Here is an 18824-nt window from a genome sequence, read left to right on the forward strand (position 1 = left end):
GCCAGAGTAAGATGGCTGGAGATCGTGTAATATCGCAACTTGTCGATGACGTTTAAGCCGATCTCATGCATATCTTAAGGCGAATAGAGATCGGTTGGGGTAGGAAATCTTCACTGGCCACAGTCTACAGACGTGGTAGGCCGGCTTCTGCACGTGTGGTCAAGGGCGGAACCTTGTTGAAGCGGAGCGTAGTCTCCGGACGCGGCTACTGACACTGTAGATGGCTGGCCGTGTCGTTATTCCTCTGTCCGAGGGAGAAGCGATAAAATTATCGTGTCCGCAAATTAACACGCCCAAAGTGGGTGACGAAATAATCGAGCCACAGAACCCGGTCATTTCATACTAAATGCGGTTAGCGGTCCGCTCTTCTACAAAATATTTGCAGCAGGATCAACACCAACCTTCAGGGGTAGATTCCTTTTTTTTTGGTCGCGATTACGTCGTCAATCACGATGTAAATAAAAAAAGGTACTGTAAAATCCTACAGCAAACATTAGACCTTGATGGCAAAATGAGCGGTAATTAGATAGAATTGGGACTACAAATGACTGTGATGTTCAAGATACTGCTGGTTTGGTGGGGATGAATTTTCTGTGGGAGTGGTCTGTGTGGCTTGATTATTTTGTCACCCACTTTGAACGCCCTATACTGAGAGGGTAGTTAACCGATGTACAGTCACGTCATTGAAGCAGCCCCGCTCAATGAACGACTTGAGATTAACTATGGATTATCTGCCTCCGAGCCCCGGAGGTTTTATTTAAATACATGCCATCCCACGTATATGGAAGTAAGAGAAAGTATGAAAGATATGACATATGAAACATAGGAAAAATAGGAATGTAGAAAAGAAAGTACTGCACCTCTTGGTACCCATGAGGTCCATGCCCCCGCACTGTGACCTCGGAATTACATACTCGATTTGTACAGCCCGAACCACATGGTTACCATCGGGTACCGACATGCAAGGTCGTCATTGTAATCCCCGACGCATGCAAGTGCAGAACTGAAACAAATTGGTATCACTTTAAAAACACACTCTTCACGCCTGCGCCTCCGCGCCGCCCTCCGGGGGTGCCTTCACAAACGACACAAACCCGCGGTCCTGCTGCCGCAGCTCCTCCTCCAACACGCTCCAACACTCGGTGCCTTTCTGCAATAACTCCCAGTGCTGCTTCAACATGGACGCGTCCACCGCCAGGTCGAAGCTGGTCAGGAAACAGAAACTGATCTCCAGCCGCCCCAGCTCCTTCCCGCTTATCCCCCCGACGCGCGCAATGACGTCGTGCGAGTAGTACGTATCCTCCAGCGCCTTCATGGCTACTCTCAGCCCGGCCAGCACCAGCCGGTGGGCGTTGCGTTTTGTCACGACGATGGCGCGCTCCAGCACGGCCAGCCGGTGGATGTACAGCGATGTGGCGAGGTAGACGGCCGCCGACAAGGGGCAGTAGTTGTGCACGCGTGATAGGTACTCGGTCACGGAGATTGGGGGTGGCACTCGGGCAGTAAAACTTGCGGGTGATGGCGCTGTGCTGGAGGTTTAGCGGTTGCGAGTTATCTCTCACGATAATGTACGGTACGAGCGGTTGTGGGGATTGCGTTTGCGGGGGATTGGACGGCGGGGGCGTCCGTGGTGAGGTGACACGTGATGTGGCCCGGTGCGGCGGCTGGTGCGGGATTCGTTGTGCGTAGGCGCACGCCGTCAACTTCCTGCGGCTGTGAAGTTGTGGTTAGTGTTTCCGCCGCGTCGGAGGCAGACTGAACGTGCTGAAGGGGAGAGCGCCCCGGCATGGGCGAGGTCGCCGCGCTGCTCCGTTGGGCCAGCCGGGCTAGGTTCTTCTCCGAGTTCGAGCGTACAATATTGATCTTCTCTGCGTCCATTCCCCTCATGTGTGGTATTGTCGGGCTCATGGGAGGCGGTGTCGGGGGGATGTCTCCCGTCATGCTGACCAGCGCCTCGATTCCTGCACTAAGGAGCTTGAGGGCGGCTTCGGCCGAGACCTTGAATGTTTCGTCGCCATGATCTACGGTAGCCGGAGAAAGCGCGTGGTCGGGACGGGCGTGGCCTTGTAGCTCGGGATCGGCTGATGGGGCACGCGCGGGCGACGGAGAATGTAGGGGGCTCGACTCGTGGCCGTTGCCATTCTCACGACCAGATGTCGATTGCTCGGCGAATTGTTCTTGGGCCATGTCGAAAACAATGAATTTGGCAGTTTGTGTGTGTGTGTGTCGGAGGAATGCGAAGCTTCGTCTCGGGATGAAAGACTTGAAATGGTGCCTAGGCAGTGTGCCTGGCGTGCGCAGCGTGCCTAGGACACCTTGGGCACTGTCGGTCGAGTTGTGGTGACTTTCCGCGGGTCCGAGGTTCGACCGGTGTTTTCACGGGACTCACACGGCCTTGAGCGTGACCAAGCCGGCCAAGCGTCTCCACGAATTCGTGTCTCCCGTCGGGTCTCGACTCCAATCTCATGGTCTCGTGCTCGAATGCGTGACTGCCTTTGTTTTTTTTTTTTTTTGTTTTTTTTTGCTGTCGTCTCGATCGGTGGAGTTGCGGCGGGTCAAGAGGGGCAAATTGGCGCGTGGGAAATGGGGTCCGTCTCGTTCCTAGCCATGCGTCCCAGGCCGTCGGATTGGCCTGAACGCCGCCGTCGAGGCGAGAGATGATCTCGCACCTTCGCTAATGTTCCCAAAGTTATGTGGTTCCTTTCCCTTGTCGAATCGGATAGATATCGGATATCGCAGATAGCCCGAGATCAATGGCGGGGCAAAAACATCCGCGCGCGTGCTCTTCCAGGTCAATGGTTGTACCCCTCATGGCCTGTGCTTCTCTTGAGCGTGGGAGTGACTAAGCGACCCCGAGCCAAGACACAACAGCTGATTCCCCCAAATTCCCAAATTCCCCCTCACGTGCGTTCCACTTTGTGGCTGACTCCAGCCGCCACCAGGACTCGAGGCATTGCAAGCGAGCCGCGCGACTATTCAATGATCTCCGATTTTTGCCATCAAATAATACCACTCCTTCCCATTACCCAATCAAGCCAATGACCTTAAGTTGGCCAGGCCTTCGTGTGGCAACTTTACGGCATTTGGTCACGAGTGATGTCCGACGGCGCGGCCCAGAAACCGACCCGCTTCAATGACGAGGGTTAGGGGTAACTTGGAAACAGGCACACTTGGGAAACGATGTTTGTTCACTTGTCGCAATTACAGAACCAAGGAGTCCGTCCGTCTACCATCCTCTGAGTGTTCACCTAACTAGTCCCAACGGAGCTATCTTCTGTACAAACTGGCAATGTCCGCCTTCTTGGCCTTGATACCGTGTGTCTTCTTTAGATGCCGGACCAGGTTATCTTCCCTCGTGGCGCTGCTAGAACAGCTCTTGACCGGGCAAGAAAAGGACAGACCAGCCAGGTGAGTCTTCTCGTGTTTCTCCAACTCGCGGCGTTGAGAGAATCCCTTGCCCCGTTGACCCCAGCGACAGCCAGCAAAAGTACATTTGTAGGGGAGTCTATGTCTCTTCGTGTGCATGCTGTTGATGTCAGCCTTGCAGGGCCTCATAAAGCTGAGTAGTTGGTGGGGCAACTTACTTGTAATCCCCAGGTCTGCGAAATCGCTGGGGATTCTGCGCACATTTACCTTCCGTACAAACGATGTCTCCCCCGGGCTCGATATGGCTACTCAGCGGAGAGGATGGCGGCGAAGGACTCGAGCTTGATGACTGGTCTGTAACTATTGTTGATAGGAAATCGTTTTCGGCCGATGGATAGGAAATTGGAATTTCGATGGACGACTGTTCAGCGGACAAAGAGCACAAAGAGAAACCGGACTGCGACACCTCGAAAGGCCGGGGTGGACCCTCGAAATGCTGCGGTAACGAGTTGTCCGACTAATGCGGCGCAACTTGGTTTCCGATATGCGCTGAGGCCGTCTGGGTCTCGTCCTCTACCGTATGAGGGCCGTATTCTGCTGAAAGAAACGGGGTGCCAGGATACCCCATCTCTTGAACGGGCCAGATATTGGGCGAGGTCACGTCTGCCATGGCCTGGGAGACATGTTCTGCCGCAGCAATGCCCTCGTGTCCCACGAAATATGTTGCCGTGTTCCCACAGAGGTACCCCGTCGCGTAACTCGGCGTGGGGTCCTCGTGCTGGTCCGTTTCGATAGTGAGGCCTACGGCTAGCCTAGAACCCCCGGCGACGATGGTGTCTTGCGGATCGACCGTCGGTTGGTTTTGGATGCTGTAACCTTCACCTCCACGTCAGTCCACAATATCCCGAGACAGCGGATGGGGCAACCCGCAGGCCAATCTTACCGTTGATAACCAGTCCGGGATCGAGGAACGGGCCAAGCTCCGACGTTAGACCAGGGGTGGCACATCCTTTTCTCGTCAGACCCATCTCGAGGGATTTTAAACGGTATCCCAAAATTACTAGGCGTTCACTTACCCTGGAGCTGCCCCCCATAGTACTCTTCGTCGTCCATGGAAGTGTTCGTCGGAGTTGTTCACGCATGCAGGAGAGGGTCCAACTGTCTAAGTTACCTCGTTGAAGGCGAAAGGGCCCACCGGGCTCTCCTCTGCAGCAGAAAGTGCGGCCGTATCTTTGCGGTTTAAAAGGAGCCGCAGTTTACTGAAAATACAAACGCAGAGGTACCAAGGGTGTGAGGCCAGCCAGCGGCAAAACTCTGACCCCGAAGGTGTGGGCCCAGCGTGTCGTTCTGCCTGACTGCCTCCGTTGGGCAGATCCGTCAAAGCTGTGCCAACTGCCTCCAAGGCATCCAATAGTAGTGAGCCATGGACGCAAGGAGGTCGAGAAGGCAGGTCACAGTTGCGTTATTGGCCCACGCAGGTTGCACAGCATCCTCCGGCGTCACCGGATTGGCCAACTGGGCACCATGTGGTCCCAACCGACCCATCTGCTGGGGGCCTGATTGACAAGATTCACAATTGCTATAGACCTCCCGCATGTTTCCCATAGGACCCGGGCATTAACATGTTGCCAAGGCATCTGCCCCATCCACGGGATATTGTTGTCTGTGCATGCCATGTAGCTTTGTCACTTTGTGTCGTTCCGTTTTGTGACTGAGGTTCCGGCCGCCCTTCGCTTCGTTCTCCTCACCCATCCACCTGGATAAACTAATCTATCAAGACTAGTAAAAAGCCGGCGCAGGCGGTATCATGGGTAAGCGGTCCTTGTCCCCGGGCTTCGCTTCTCCGGCACGAGCTGAAACGGTGATACCCCTTGGCAGCGGTGCTAGACTTTCCTGGAAAACGAGAAGAGCTCAATAAGAACCAGCAGAGCACATTACGACACGAGTTTTACCCGCCTCTATTTCTTCTCGACAGCCTGAACCAAGTCTGTCCTCGAGGATCCCGCCGAACACCATCCGATGGCCCTCAAAACGAGCACCAGTCTCCGGAAGAGAGGTTCCAAACGCTGGTCAACAAGCTGGCCCAGATTTGTGATTTCGAGCCCAAGGGCAACACCGTCTCTGCACTGGCCGTGATCATCCATAATGGTCGGTTGTGCTATGTTTTGGCGTCTAACCGCAGGGGTACCGGCGCCATGAAAAACGCCCGAGCCGGGCTCCAAGCCGTTCTCAATATTCTCAAGGACAGCGTGGAGAAAAGGACAGACGACTCGGACGAAGTGATGGAAAAACGTCTGATGCGAGAGATTCTAACTTGGAACATGGTCCGCGCCAGATCCTACCTCACCTCGTTAGAGAAGGAGTTGCAGAAATGCATCGCAAAGTGTGACACCACCGAGCAAGGTACGACTACCTAAGCAACTCTCGCCCGGACCGCCCAGCAGCCCTGATTGACAGGTGGCCATCAACAGGGAACAATGCGAAACAAGAATTGCAGAGATTGGCGGCCTTTCTCCCAAAGGTCAAGGATGGCCAAAAGAGTGATAGTTGTGAGTAGATCAGTTTCCCAGTGAGCAGGCAACTTGCGCGGGATTGCTAACGAAGTTCGACAAAATAACAGACATCGAATCGACAATGCGACTTATTGCAGCAATCCAGACATCCCGAGAATCACAGCTGCCAACATGGAGGTATATCGAAGCTGGCGCCGTTGCCGACGACACCATGGCCAAAGGTGGCTGCTGGTCCGCCCTCCAGCACAGTGCAGGACGCCTCCTGTCTTATCGGTACGCTGCGCATTCGCTTGTGAATGCCCGCCACATCTGGGCCGAGACGGATCTGTTCCGCGACTTTGACATCGAGACTGTCCGTTCGAGCCTGCCAAATGCAAAGGCGGGAACACTCAGCCCCGAGACGGTCGAAGACATCCTCAACCGCGCTCCCAATGCAACCAAAGCGCAGAGGAAAGCCTACAGGCAACACGCCGCAGAACTCCAGGTTTACGACCTGAACGCCAAGCTGGCAGAACAATGGGACCGCAAGCTGGAGCCTATTGTACACGCAGAGATGCTCCTGCACGAGTGGCTGTCACGCACCGAAGGCGGCACACAGTCGTACCGTTTCTTCAACGGCTGGCAGTACATCGGCACCAGCAAGCCAGTCTGCAAACTGTGTACAGACTACTTCGACATTATCTCTACACCGGTCCGCTTCCGCCCTGGCCACCCCAACACGTATCTCAACTGGAGACTGCCGGACATCTATGTCGAGGGCAAGGACCCGGTGGCCGTCGATCGTGCAAAGGCGGAGTGGAATAGCAATTTGGATGAGATGAAGAAGCGCATCTACGTGGCGTTGCTGCGGGTACTGCAGGACAAGGTGTCGGGGAAGAAACCCAACGACTCGAACACATACTCGGAGCGGATCACGACGGGGGATGCGGACTACATCAGCAAGTGGCTTGGGAAGATACAGATTAATAACTAGATAGCGGTAGGGTGGGGGTTGGGGACGGAGTTGCCAAGGACAGGTAGTGTGTTTAGTGTGTTACTCAATTCTCGTGCTGCTGATATTGTATGTAGCGGTCTGGTGCTATTCACGTTTCACGCCCGCCTTTCCTCCCCAAGCAGTGCCAACATTCTTCATCCAAGGCGCCTTTCTCAACGCCTCCGCCTGCACCGCAAACACAGGCTCCGCCAACTTGGCCAACGTCTCCCCAAACTCGTCCAACACCGCCCTGCACTCCTTTTCCCACCCACGCCTCCCACGCTCGCCATCCTCCCCACCATCACCATCACCATCACCATCACCATCACGACCCTCACCACCACCACCCCCAATCCCATCCCCCTTACCCTCCCCCTCCCGAACACAACCCTCCTCACCCTTCCCATCCCCACCCCCACCCCCCCAAAACGTCGCCCCCATCCACCTCCGCCTCCACCCCTCCACCACCCCCTCCACATCCCCCCCCTGCACCCTCACCCCCCTCGCAACAAGATAAAACGACGACCGCGTCTTGTGCGCCCGCCGCGGCTTGTACAGCACCAATCCACCGCTGGGGACCAGCTGCCACAGGGTGTGGATCAGCTGCACGGTGGGCCAGGCATCGGCTTTGTGCAGGAGGATGACCAGCGTGCCGTGGGGGCGGAGGCGGGTTAGGGCGAGGGTGAGTTGGGTGGTGAGGAGGCGGGTGGGTTCGTTGTGGAGGCGGTCTGTGTTTTATTTGAGTTAGTTAGGGGGGGTTGTGGTTTGGGGCGGTGGTTGGGTGGGTGTTAGGGAGTTGGGGGCCAGGTGTGGGGGATGGTTGAGGGTTGAAGACGGGAGGGATAAGGGGGTGGAGGCAGAGGAGTGTAGGAGAAGTGGGTTGCTTGAAGGCGGAGGGGCGGGTCAGAAGGGAACGTACACTCGGGCCGCTCGTGCGTGCGCAGGACCTGGCCGTCGCAAAAGATGAGGTCAAACTTTTGGTCAAGGAAGGGACGGTCGGCTGAGAAAGACGCCGCATCGGGATGCGAGGCCGGGATGCTTGACAGCGGGGTGCCCATCTCCTCGGCCAGCAGTGTGATGTCCCGGAACGAGATGTAGGTGTCGGCGTTGGGGTCGGTGGAGGAATACGTGCGGAGCAACATCTCATGGCCACCCAGCTCGCGCGGCAGGCTAATGCCACGGAGGAGGGCGGACGGGTTGCGCTGCAGGGCGGCCGCTGCAAAACCGCCGGGGGCCATGCAGAGGTCCAGAATGGCCGGGCGAGTGTCGGCGTCATGATCAATGGTCAGGGCGGAGGTGGCCTTGTCGAGTTCGAAGCCGATGTCACGCATCAGGTTGAAGAAGGTGATCTTCGTTCTGGCATCGGCGTAGTCTGCACGCTGGCGCTGTTGTTGGAAGTGGCTATCTCCCGTTTCGCTCTCCCAGCCCTGAGAGTTACTGTTAGGGGTAGTTTAGGAAGAGGGAACGGCCAAGGACTACCTGTCTCTGGAGCTCACGAAGCTCACCATAGACGGGGAGACGTTCTAGGAGGTATTCATGGATGATCGTCTTAGTCGTTACTCGCGGCTTGGTATAGCCATCAGGGGCAGTGACAGGGGTTTCCGGTGCAGACGTGTCGGCCATGGCTCACTGTTGACGAGAGTTGGAAGCAAAGTTGCCTTGTGAAGAAGGGATTGTGGTTTATGGTGTCCGCTTGGTATTAGAAAAGCGAACGTATCAACGCCAAACCCGGCGACGGCACACGCTTTAAACCCCGACTTCACACAAAGCAATAACTCTCATCACGTCCTGGGGTGTTACACAGGCGCGCGGTAGGCCTCAACGGAATTTTGAGCCTTCCCCTCCTCGTTGGCTCAGAGCGAGCGGAGGCAGCGCAAGCTGCAACAGCAAACGGACTGCCTCCGAACGCACCAGTAAACGTGTTTGTTTGCTTCTCGAATTCTCGAAATGAATGCTCGCACCCATGCGGTAACATACATACACGTCCGCCTAGCAGCCCATGGAAACCTTGCAGTCAAGCACCGCAGTCTGCCCCCCCTGGACGACCTCGATGGCCTCCTTGAGTACCCGTTCCAGGTCAGCCGCCTTATCAACCTTGGCGGCGTGGATGTCCCCTCCGGCAGCGGCCTTTGCGATGCCGGCATAATCCGGGGATGGGTCGAAGGAGATGTTGATCTCCTCGTTGCTCGCTTGCGACCCGAGTCCTTCGGGGTGGACGAGGAGGAGGGACTTGCGTGGCGCGTTCCAGCCTGCAATTTTTAGTAAGTCTCATGCAGGAACCCAGACAAGCCGTTACTTACCCTTGTTGTTCAGTACGATAGTCAAGATGGGGATGTTGTACCGCTTGGCGATCCAGTACACGCTCCCTGGTACCGAAAAGAGGTAACTGCCATCACCCACGATCTGTACCACAAACTTGCCCTTTTCACCCTTGAGCTTCGCCTCATGGTCCGTCGCTAGCTTGATACCAAGGGCGCCACCACCGGACCAGCCGAGACCGCCGCCGCCGCAGTTGATCCACTGCCCCGGCAGCTTTGGCTGGAGGCTTTCGTGCACAAACAGTGTGTTGGTGACGGCCTCGATGGCCCAGATGGTGTCCTCGGGGCACAATTCCTTTAGCTTCGCGCACAGGTGGCTCGTCCCAAACTCGCCATTCTCGAGCGGCTTGGACCGGACCGCGATCGTCTCCAAATGCTTCTTGTAAGACTCCTCCATGGCCGCCCACCTCTTGTCGCTCTCGGCGCTCGACAACTGCGCCTTCAACCCCTCATCCTTCTGCAGCAGCGCCGTGATCTGCTCCACGCTCGTCAACCCATCCGCGCGGTACCGATGCTGCGCAGCGATGTAATACAGCGGCATGACCTGCTTCAGCGGATCGACATCGATGTGGAAGATCTTGGCGTCGGCCTTCGGCTTGCACTGCGTCGTGATCCAGGGGACGTCGCAGTCCAGAACAACGATCGCATCCGCCGTCGTGACCGCAGCCTCCACGCCATACCTCAGCCCCAACCACGCCGGGTGGTCCGCCGGGAAGCACATATCACTACCGCCCGTATCCAACACCCGCAACCCCTTCACCGTATTCGCCAACTCCACCAACGCCGCCGGCATCGCCTGATTCCGCCCGCCATACCCCGTGACCAGCAACGGCTCCTTAGCCCCCGCCAACGCCTCGGCAATCCTGCGCACCGCGCCCGCCGGCAACCCCCCCAGCTCCACGGGCTCCCACTCCTCCTGGCGAATCTCATACGGCTCCATCTCCATCTCCATGACCTCCCTCGACCCACACAAATACACCGGCCCCTGCGGCCCCGACCGCGCAAACTGCAGCGCGCGATTCACCATCTGCTTGACATTGACCCCCGTCTTTCTAGCTCGGCCGCATAGCGGCAGTACTGCGCGCCGATCTGCTTCTAGGTCGGGCACCGTCCTGGAATCCAGTGGATGAACTCCGGTGCGCGAGCCGCGCAGCTCCCCTTTCCTGCGTGATGGGCGAGATGCCCGCGAACACGAGCACGTGGCGCGCGTCCCGCGCTCGCGTTGTGCACGGCTGCCCCAAGCCCTTGGGTCCCGACGTCGACGTGCACGATCACGGCTTGCGGTTTGTTGTTCAGGCGCGCGTAACCTTTTGCCATGAACATGGCCCCCCCTCTGGGGGGGGGTTAGTTTGTGTGTGGGGGGTGGGGTGTAAGGGGTTGGTTGATAAAGGGGTGTGGGGGGGGGGGGGGGGGGAGAGTGGACTCACCTCGTTGGGGCAGGTGATGATGCGCGGGAACTGGCCCTTCTTTTCGCGGGAGCCCTTGACCATGGCCTCGATGATGCTGGGGTGGTCGGAGCCCAGGTTGACAAAGACATACTCCACGCCGGCGTCCCATAGCGCCTCGAAGAAGGCGAACGACGTGGTGTACATCTTGGGGGCGTTGGTTGCGGATGTGGACGACCAGCGGGTTTGCGAGACGGGGGCAGTGGTGGAGGAAAGGGTGTTAGAAGTGACGGCGGCGGTGGTGGTGTTGATGTTGGTCAAGGGGTTTGACGAAACCAGAGGGGTGGATGGTGAACGCGGAAGAGTGGCGTTCCCCTGATTTATTGAGTTGTTGGATGCACTGCCGTCGTTGAGCCGGGCGGACGATGAGATGAACCGGGGCGCTCTCGAACGGTTAATCCCGGTCACGGCTGCCGCAGCGGTATGACGGTGGTGTCCCTGGAGGACGCGAGTGGCAGTGGTTGCCCGGGGTGGGGTTGCCCGAAACAAGGGTGGCATCGCGGCAAATGGGATAAGGGGATGCGGGGAGGGTGTTCGAGATGGCAGGGTGGGTTCCCGACAGCCGGGTTCTGGATTCTGGATGGTGGTCTCGTGCAAAGGTAAAGCCGATAAGCGAAGAACCGGACGTCGTTTCCCTTGGGTGTTTTTGAGAATTTAGAAATGTGCTTGGGTGTCTGGTCCCTTGCTCCCGAACTCCGCTTCCGATGTCTCAGGGGTTTGACAGCGCAGATATGGGAAGATGTGGGCTTGAGCGGTCACGGTACCTGAGATAGGCTTGGTTGAATTCGAGAAAGTGGTTCCCCAATGTGATGTAAGTCAAACAAAGCCAACTCAAAGGAAAGACGCATCGACCATTGGCTGTCCGTATTTATTGGGCGGTCATTGCCGGTGTAAGTGTGTAAGTGGTCTCGGCTTAAGCCCCGGGTCCCTGTCGCGTTTGTCCTCTGATGACGGCACAGACGTCAAGTGACCTTGATCCCTTGAAATTGGGTTACCTAACAATACGCTACGGCCAGGGCCGGGCCAACCGTCACTTGGCTTGCTTTGGTAATTAACAAATGGCTGGCTGCTATTGCAAGTTCGTGTCAAGAGAGATGCAGCTATTTGTGCAGCGCTCTGTTGGTTGCCGAACATGGCCGGCCGTCTTACCTTATCCAACTTGCCTCCGCATTCCCCGCATGACAGCAGTGTGGAATCAGCGGAGGGAGTGTGTGTGAACCGCTAAGTGGAACTGCCTCGGTTGGCATTGATGAGCCAAATTTCTGTCATTTCGAGATATTTATATCAGTGTTCCCTATTTGGACCTCGTCTCATCAATTCATCTCATAGTTAAGGCCATTTCATCGTCGATGGCTCGTTTTATGTATCAAACCGAGGCTCCTCCGCACCAAGCCGTGGAGCTGAGCCGAGGATTTCCGCGCCTTGGCGGTCGCCCCGCAAGACCCGCTCCGGGGGTTGATCGGATGCGGGGTAACCGGGATTCCTCCGAGCTTGCCCATCCAAACCCCGATGCAGACCGTCAAAGCCGCTCTCTTCCGTGATTTCACCTTCCGTTAAGGTTTCAAGTCAACTTGAAGGCTAATTCACTCATCATCGGGACCCGGAGCTGCCCGGATCGGTCCCAAGACGGAGACGGGGTTGGAATTGATTATTCCGATTTCACAGGTATGCCAGGTATGTACAGCCTCTAGTATTTTACTACTTTGTACCAACTTCTTTTTCACCCGCAACATGGCAAAAATAAGCCAGAACCATGCCAGACGCTTGAAGGTATAAGCACCTAGGTACCTGTCTCTGGCAGTTCATCGCCGTTCTCACTCTAGAAAAAACGTCGTCTGCGCCTGTGTGCTTTCCGCCGACACCACCACAAGCCTCCCGGTATTTTCCAGCCCGAGAACCTGGTTCTGGGCATCCGATGCCTCCAATGAGATAACCTGGCTGTCGACAAGCCCCTCGACGAGGTTAAAGCTCGCCGATGCCTTGGACGCAGCCGAGGTCAACGCACTGCTTCTCTCAAACTGCACCCTGCCACCGTCCACCCGACGCATAAACAACCCCGGGTTGCTCGTCGACTCCAGGCTAACCGTACTCCCGCCCGCCAACCCCGGGTTCACAATCCGGAACTGCGTATCGGCCAGTGCCGCCGTACCCGACGGGTTCCCGCTCCCGGTGTAGTACCGCACGTACCCACCCGACGCAGCCCGCAGCCGGACCGGCGTGTCCCCTTCAGGTACGGGCACACCGAAGTCGGGTGTCCCGTCGGCCTTCCAGTAGAGCTTCTGCACCCGCGTGCGCCGGTTGGGGTCGTTGAGCGGGTCGCCGTTGATGTCGCGGTACCCGCGGTCGTGGTACACCATGACGTCGCTCAGCCCGTCCTCGGACACGGTGAAGGAGTTGTGGCCCGGCCCCCACTGGTTGGTGTTGGCGTTGCTGGTGAAGATGGGGTTCTGCGACTTGCTCCACGACGCCGGGTTCAGCAAGTCCGTTCCCGCCGTCGCCGTCAGCAGGCCCATGCAGTAGTTGTAGTCGATCGCGCTGGCCGAGTACGTCAGGAAGATCTTGCCGTTGCGCTGGATCACGTAGGGGCCTTCGTTGACCTTGTATCCGATGCGCTCCCATGACAGGGTCGGCCGGGAGATGGCGATGGCCGTGCCGCGGATTGTCCAGGGGTTTTGGAGCGGCGCGATCATAATGCTCGAGTTTTCGTCTGTCCGTGATGGTTCCTGCTGCGCCCAGATTAGGTACCGTGTGCCGTTGGCCACAAACGTGGACGCGTCCAGCGAGAAGGTGTCCCAGTTGGTTTTGATGAGGCCCTTTTCCGTCCAGCTCGCCGCGAGCGGGTTACTGCCCGTGCCTTCGAGCACAAACGCCCGGATGCGCCACTGGTTGGCCACCCCTAACGCCACATAGATGTACCATTTGCCGTCGATGAAGTGCAGTTCCGGTGCCCACACCTGCCCGCTGCCGACTCCAGACGACTTGCGCCGCCAGATGGTCGTCTCGGAAGCATCCTTGAGCGCCTGGATGGACTGCGCCCGGCGGAGGACGATGCGGTCGAACTCAGGGACCGTCGCCGTGAAGTAGTACCACCCGTCGGTGTGCTTGACGATGTGCGGGTCTGCACGCTGCTGGACGAGCGAGTTGTCATAGCTAACCGCCGGGGAACCGAGAACCGGGACTGCCAGCCATGCGGTCAGGACCGACACGGCGGCGAAGAAACCGCTCGAGAGGCGCATATTCAACCGTTCCTCCAGACCGGTCTAAGCTTCCAAGGCCGGGCAAGCGCAGGTAAACGAAGGAGCTAGAGACGCCAACCCGATCGCTTGCCGTGACGAGCGGGCCCTATCCTGGTCCCGGAAGGGAGGTCCCGCCGGCTATTTGTACGGACGCCGTTTCTCCCCGCACAACGGTGGACATCCGCCCCATACAGGCCGGTTGAATGCGAGAGACGGTTCTAGACAACGTCACAAATCCCGGGGATGCGCTCCAATGATCTGCTTGCCATCCAAATCTCCCGTCATTAAGGTACGATTCCCAGGGCCCCCAAGACTTTCTCGCTAGACGCCCCTTGCATAAACCACCCAAGAACCAGGTTAAACCACCGGCCCCAGCCTCCACGATGTTTCTTGGCTAGCCCTTCTCCTCACCAAGAACCATGGGTTGTCTCCTAGCGCGCGGTACACTTCCTTGGCCTCAGCATCATCTTCCAATTTTGGCAATCGACGCGGCCATGATGATATCCGATTGGGGGCCGGCGCGTTTAACCGGACGGCGCCGACTGACACGGCCTCCGGGGGCTGAGATCGGCAATTTGCCAGTTGTGTTTCTCGGCATCCATCAGTCATGACTTATAAGGCAGCCAGCGCCTCAGGGTAACCTCGCCCATGTGTTGTGTTTCTAAACCTCCGGCGAAGTAGCGCACCACCCAACATGCGGTCTCTTTCTGTCGCCGTCGCCGCCTTCTGGGCTGGCGTCGTCTGCGCCATGCCCACCTCTGACTCCTCAACCTCCGCTCTCGCCGCCCGCAAACCCGCCAAACCCGCAGTCCTGCCCAACAAATTCAAGTGGACTTCCACCGGCCCCTTGATCGGCCCTAAGGATGACGGCCGCGACCTCGCGGGCCTCAAGGACCCCACCATCATCGAGATCGATGGCACCTACCACGTCTTCGCCAGCACGGCCAAGGCCGAGGGCTACAACATGATGTACCTCAACTTCACCTCCTTCGACGAGGCCGGCTCGGCCGACTACTACTACCTCGACCAGGCGCCCCTGGGCGTTGGCTACCGCGCGGCCCCGCAGGTCTTCTACTTTGCGCCGCAGAAGCTGTGGTACCTCGTCTACCAGAACGACAACGCGGCCTACTCGACCAACCCGGATATCAGCAACCCCGCCGGCTGGACGGCCCCCAAGACCTTCTACACGGCCCGCCCGCAGATCATCAATGACAACATCGGCCCCTACTACTGGGTGGACATGTGGGTCATCTGTGACAAGAAGCGCTGCCATCTCTTCTCGTCCGACGACAACGGCCACCTGTACCGGTCTGACACGGCAATCGCCGACTTCCCCGAGGGCATGAGCGAGCCCGTCATCGCCATGGAGGACCCGGACCGCTATAAGCTGTTCGAGGCCGCCTGCGTCTACGCCGTCAAGGGCGGCAAGGGCAAGCAGCAGTACCTGATGCTGATCGAGGCCATCGGCACCGACTCGCAGCGCTACTTCCGCTCGTGGACGTCCGACAAGATCGACGGCAAGTGGGAGCCGCTGGCCGACACCGAGGAGAACCCCTTTGCGCGCGCCAACAACGTCGAGTTTGAGAACGGCGAGGCCTGGACCCGCAGCATCAGCCACGGCGAGGTCATCCGGAGCCTGACCGATCAGACTCTGACCATTGATGTGTCGGAGCCGCTGCGGTTCCTGTACCAGGGTCTGGATCCCGCCAAGGACGAGGGCGAGTACAACGCGCTGCCGTGGCGTCTGGCCTTGCTCACGCAGCAGGTGGAGCCAAAGCCCGGCCCGGGCTGCAAGCCGCGCCCGTGAAGATGGCAGTCTATTTGTTGCAGTAATATAACGGAGTGCGAGAAATGCGTTAGGAGTCTGCTATAAGAAGACAAATTATTTATCCAATTCCAAAGCCACCGTCTGTTATCACCCTGTCTAGCATACGTAGCTCTCGTTACCAAAACGAATCTTAACCAGGACGACTTCTCAGGGGTTTCGCTGTGGATCGCCGGGGGTATCAAAGGCGTTTACGTAGTTTATTGTTTATATTGCCCACCGTATGCATGATTGGCAAGCACAGACGTAGCCCATGTTCGATTAGCTCCGTAAGGTATCAAGACGGTTTATACGCATATAATCTCAGGCAAGTGTAGGAAAGGATATGAGATTGGGTGAGCAAGGAGTTACCCCAAGCCTTTGAACAAAGGGTCGGAAGCGAAGTGGCTAACTGATGTATGGGTATGTAGATATGGTTCAACTCATCATAACCCCCCCGCAATGCACCACACCCGACCAACAACAAAGCCTCCCATCCCCATCCCTCGTCCCACCACGACCCTCAACACACCCTCACCCCTTCCCCTCAACTACCAGCCCTCTTCCAGAGATACCACCCCCCCTCAAGGATACCGCCCCACCCCCCCAATCTGCCTCTCCCTCGTCTGCGAATACGTCGTATACCTCGGCGTCGGCGGGAACCTCACCGGCGGCGGCACGGTGGTCCACGATCCCCTCCCGCTCCGCGAATGCCACCGGCCGCGCTCCCGCATCTCCTCGTCCTCGTCCTCATCCCCATCGTCGTAATAGTAATACCGATCGTTCTGCTGGCGCTCGAGGCGCCGCTTGCGCCGCTGCAGCGAGAGGATGCAGCAGATGAGGAGGATGAGCGTGGCGAGGCCGAGGACGGAGCCGAGCACTGCGCCGAGTTGGGAGGGGGTTAGGGCGGAGGGCGGGGCGGCGGGGGCGAGTTGTTGGTTGGTGGGTGCGGGCGGTGGTGGTGGTGGTGTTGGGGAGGGTGGGGGGTTGTTGGTGGTCAGTTCGGGGCTGTCGCCGCCGAGGGTGACGAGCGCGGTGATGGTGGTGAAGGGGCGCGTGATGGTTTGGGTGATGATGCGCGTGCGGGCTTGGAGATGGGGAGTTGGTGGTGTTGGTGTTGTCACCTCCATGGTCGTGGCGGGCTGGCGGGCGGAGAGTTTGGATGAGAACGCATGACGGTGAGAGATCACGGGTAAAGGCGGGCGGTAAGGCTGTCCAGGGACTTCGGGGCGCTTTATGCGGGAGTATCGTAGGACTTGATTGACTCGTTCGACTGCCAAGATGATCCCGTCTTGAGACCACCCTCGCGGATGCACGCCATATCAGGGAGCCTATCATCGTGGAGCTTGTTCGAGGCCACCAGATGAGCCCTTACCCATTGCCTTATCCTTTTATTCGGCATTAGGCTGCAACGACCGCTCTTGCATGACTTGCAGCTCTCTCGGAGCCGTCCTAGTGGTCCGACGGGCGTAGTTGGAGGGTGGGCGAGTGCCGCTAGTCTCCCGAATCAGGACCGTCTGGTGATACCTGAATGCGACCATGCCGGCAACGGCGGCTCTTTGGGTTGGGGTCTGGGTCGCCAGGCCCGTTCTTCTTCCCAATAAAAAGGTGGTTGTCCTCACCCCGTAGGATGCAGGGCCCTTCGGCCAGAGCAGATAGGGTTCGAGGGGGTTCCCACTGCTACCGAACCTCGACGAGCTCTGCCAACTGCGGTGTCATGCATCTTCAGCCAGCTGACATCCAGCAGGATCATCATGGCGCAGCCAATAGGTGTTGGAGACGACATCATCTGCATCGATGCCAAGCCATGTTGCAGCGGCAGCTCTAGTTGTTGCCGGAACAAATCATGTTCACCCGCGGGGTGGCACTGATCAGATAATCCATATGAAACAAAGGTAAAGAGGGCTTTGCCCAGGTATTTATTCCAGCACTATTATTAAAATATCACGTATAGTCTTTATCTCTAATAACGCTTGAAACTCGGCAACCCGGAAACTGCCTTGTTAATCTCAAACTAGAAGATAATCAAGTGGTTAGCCAAAAGCTTAGAAGGCTCAGAACCTCCAAGCCCATTAGGGGGAGGTTCGCTCACTAGGAGACGAAAGCATTACGATACAGAGATCAATATGGCTGCCGGCTAGTGGGGCATCGCCGGGTAACCGCAGAGACAGCGATAAGATCGGAAGGCTGCTGAGCCTGCTGGCCGCCGGTGTAGAGGGAAAGCAGTCGCCGGTCAATTGCCTCTGTACACAAAGGTCTAGTTGTCTTTGGTGAAACAATACCCAACAAAACGACATGTATTCACCACATAGTGTCAAACGCGACTCGCCTTTTTGTCTTGGCCAGGGATCCCAGGACAATGGAGGACATCGTCATCGTGGGGCAGGCATTGGCATGTCAGGCCATATGCCAGGCGACTTAAGATATGACTATCACCCAGGCCCAGGGCCCTGAGATACCATTGTTTACATCACAACATCTCGTGTGTTCTCCGGACTTCATCAAGTGTGGAACACCACAAACATCTTAGTGACAGTCCTCTATAACTATGATGTCTTCCTGTACTTCTCTCTTCCATTCCAACCATAATTCTCACAATCCGTTGGAAAAACACAACCATCCAACCGAACAACCACAACAATGCACGATCCGCCATCTACAGCCCGCCGCGGACACATGCCCCCGGCGGTCATCATCTCGGCCCTTCCCGTTCTCCAAGTCTTGGTCGAGATCGCCCCGGGCACGACCTTGTACATCGACCTCGAGGGCGACAACCTCTCACGGCACGGCACGCTCACCCTCCTCACCGTCCATCTCCAACCCCAAAACACAACCTACGTCATCGACATCCAAACCCTCGGCCACCCCGCCTTCACCACCCCCGCGCGCACAACCAAAACAATCCGAATCAAAACCACCACCAACCCCAACAACCCCTGGTGCCGCTCAACCCCCAACACACCGTCCCCGCGGCACCCTCACCCCCCCAATCCCCCCGCTCAACCCTCACCCTCCAACCCCCCCCACTCGCCCCCCTCGCCCACCGCCAGCACCACCGCACCGAAGGGTACCTGCTGGTCAGACCCCACCATCTACAGTCGTCGATCCCACTCCCCGCCGAGGCTGCTCGTGAGGTCGGGTGCACCCCATTCGGGCCCGTCACTGCTTC

At 57.7% G+C, this 18824-nt stretch overlaps 8 protein-coding genes across 8 annotated transcripts; 2 read left to right on the forward strand and 6 right to left on the reverse strand.

The window, feature by feature from the left end:
- Positions 1–1039: 1039 nt before the first annotated feature.
- On the reverse strand, positions 1040–2187 carry CHGG_03602 (uncharacterized protein; the record flags this gene model as incomplete). The annotated part of the gene is made up of 2 exons (XM_001230117.1): positions 1040–1494; positions 1563–2187. 2 exons carry the CDS (start codon positions 2185–2187, stop codon positions 1040–1042), a joined length of 1080 nt encoding a protein of 359 aa, XP_001230118.1.
- A 1080-nt stretch (positions 2188–3267) lies between these two features.
- CHGG_03603 (uncharacterized protein) lies at positions 3268–4479 on the reverse strand (the record flags this gene model as incomplete). Its single annotated transcript, XM_001230118.1, has 4 exons — positions 3268–3526; positions 3585–3787; positions 3899–4242; positions 4443–4479. The coding sequence occupies 4 exons, from the start codon at positions 4477–4479 to the stop codon at positions 3268–3270; spliced, it is 843 nt and encodes a 280-aa protein (XP_001230119.1).
- Positions 4480–5173: 694 nt separating this feature from the next.
- CHGG_03604 (uncharacterized protein) lies at positions 5174–6852 on the forward strand (the record flags this gene model as incomplete). The annotated part of the gene is made up of 4 exons (XM_001230119.1): positions 5174–5177; positions 5245–5769; positions 5838–5915; positions 5987–6852. 4 exons carry the CDS (start codon positions 5174–5176, stop codon positions 6850–6852), a joined length of 1473 nt encoding a protein of 490 aa, XP_001230120.1.
- Positions 6853–7640: 788 nt separating this feature from the next.
- CHGG_03605 (uncharacterized protein) lies at positions 7641–8475 on the reverse strand (the record flags this gene model as incomplete). Its single annotated transcript, XM_001230120.1, has 2 exons — positions 7641–8279; positions 8332–8475. 2 exons carry the CDS (start codon positions 8473–8475, stop codon positions 7641–7643), a joined length of 783 nt encoding a protein of 260 aa, XP_001230121.1.
- A 366-nt stretch (positions 8476–8841) lies between these two features.
- CHGG_03606 (uncharacterized protein) lies at positions 8842–10762 on the reverse strand (the record flags this gene model as incomplete). Its single annotated transcript, XM_001230121.1, has 3 exons — positions 8842–9101; positions 9153–10503; positions 10598–10762. 3 exons carry the CDS (start codon positions 10760–10762, stop codon positions 8842–8844), a joined length of 1776 nt encoding a protein of 591 aa, XP_001230122.1.
- A 1667-nt stretch (positions 10763–12429) lies between these two features.
- On the reverse strand, positions 12430–13851 carry CHGG_03607 (uncharacterized protein; the record flags this gene model as incomplete). The annotated part of the gene is made up of 1 exon (XM_001230122.1): positions 12430–13851. The coding sequence occupies one exon, from the start codon at positions 13849–13851 to the stop codon at positions 12430–12432; it is 1422 nt and encodes a 473-aa protein (XP_001230123.1).
- A 694-nt stretch (positions 13852–14545) lies between these two features.
- CHGG_03608 (uncharacterized protein) lies at positions 14546–15658 on the forward strand (the record flags this gene model as incomplete). Its single annotated transcript, XM_001230123.1, has 1 exon — positions 14546–15658. One exon carries the CDS (start codon positions 14546–14548, stop codon positions 15656–15658), a length of 1113 nt encoding a protein of 370 aa, XP_001230124.1.
- Positions 15659–16239: 581 nt separating this feature from the next.
- On the reverse strand, positions 16240–16785 carry CHGG_03609 (uncharacterized protein; the record flags this gene model as incomplete). Its single annotated transcript, XM_001230124.1, has 1 exon — positions 16240–16785. The coding sequence occupies one exon, from the start codon at positions 16783–16785 to the stop codon at positions 16240–16242; it is 546 nt and encodes a 181-aa protein (XP_001230125.1).
- Positions 16786–18824: the final 2039 nt, after the last annotated feature.

Source organism: Chaetomium globosum, genomic scaffold (assembly GCF_000143365.1).
Source record: "Chaetomium globosum CBS 148.51 scaffold_2 genomic scaffold, whole genome shotgun sequence".
Lineage (NCBI taxonomy): Eukaryota > Fungi > Ascomycota > Sordariomycetes > Sordariales > Chaetomiaceae > Chaetomium > Chaetomium globosum.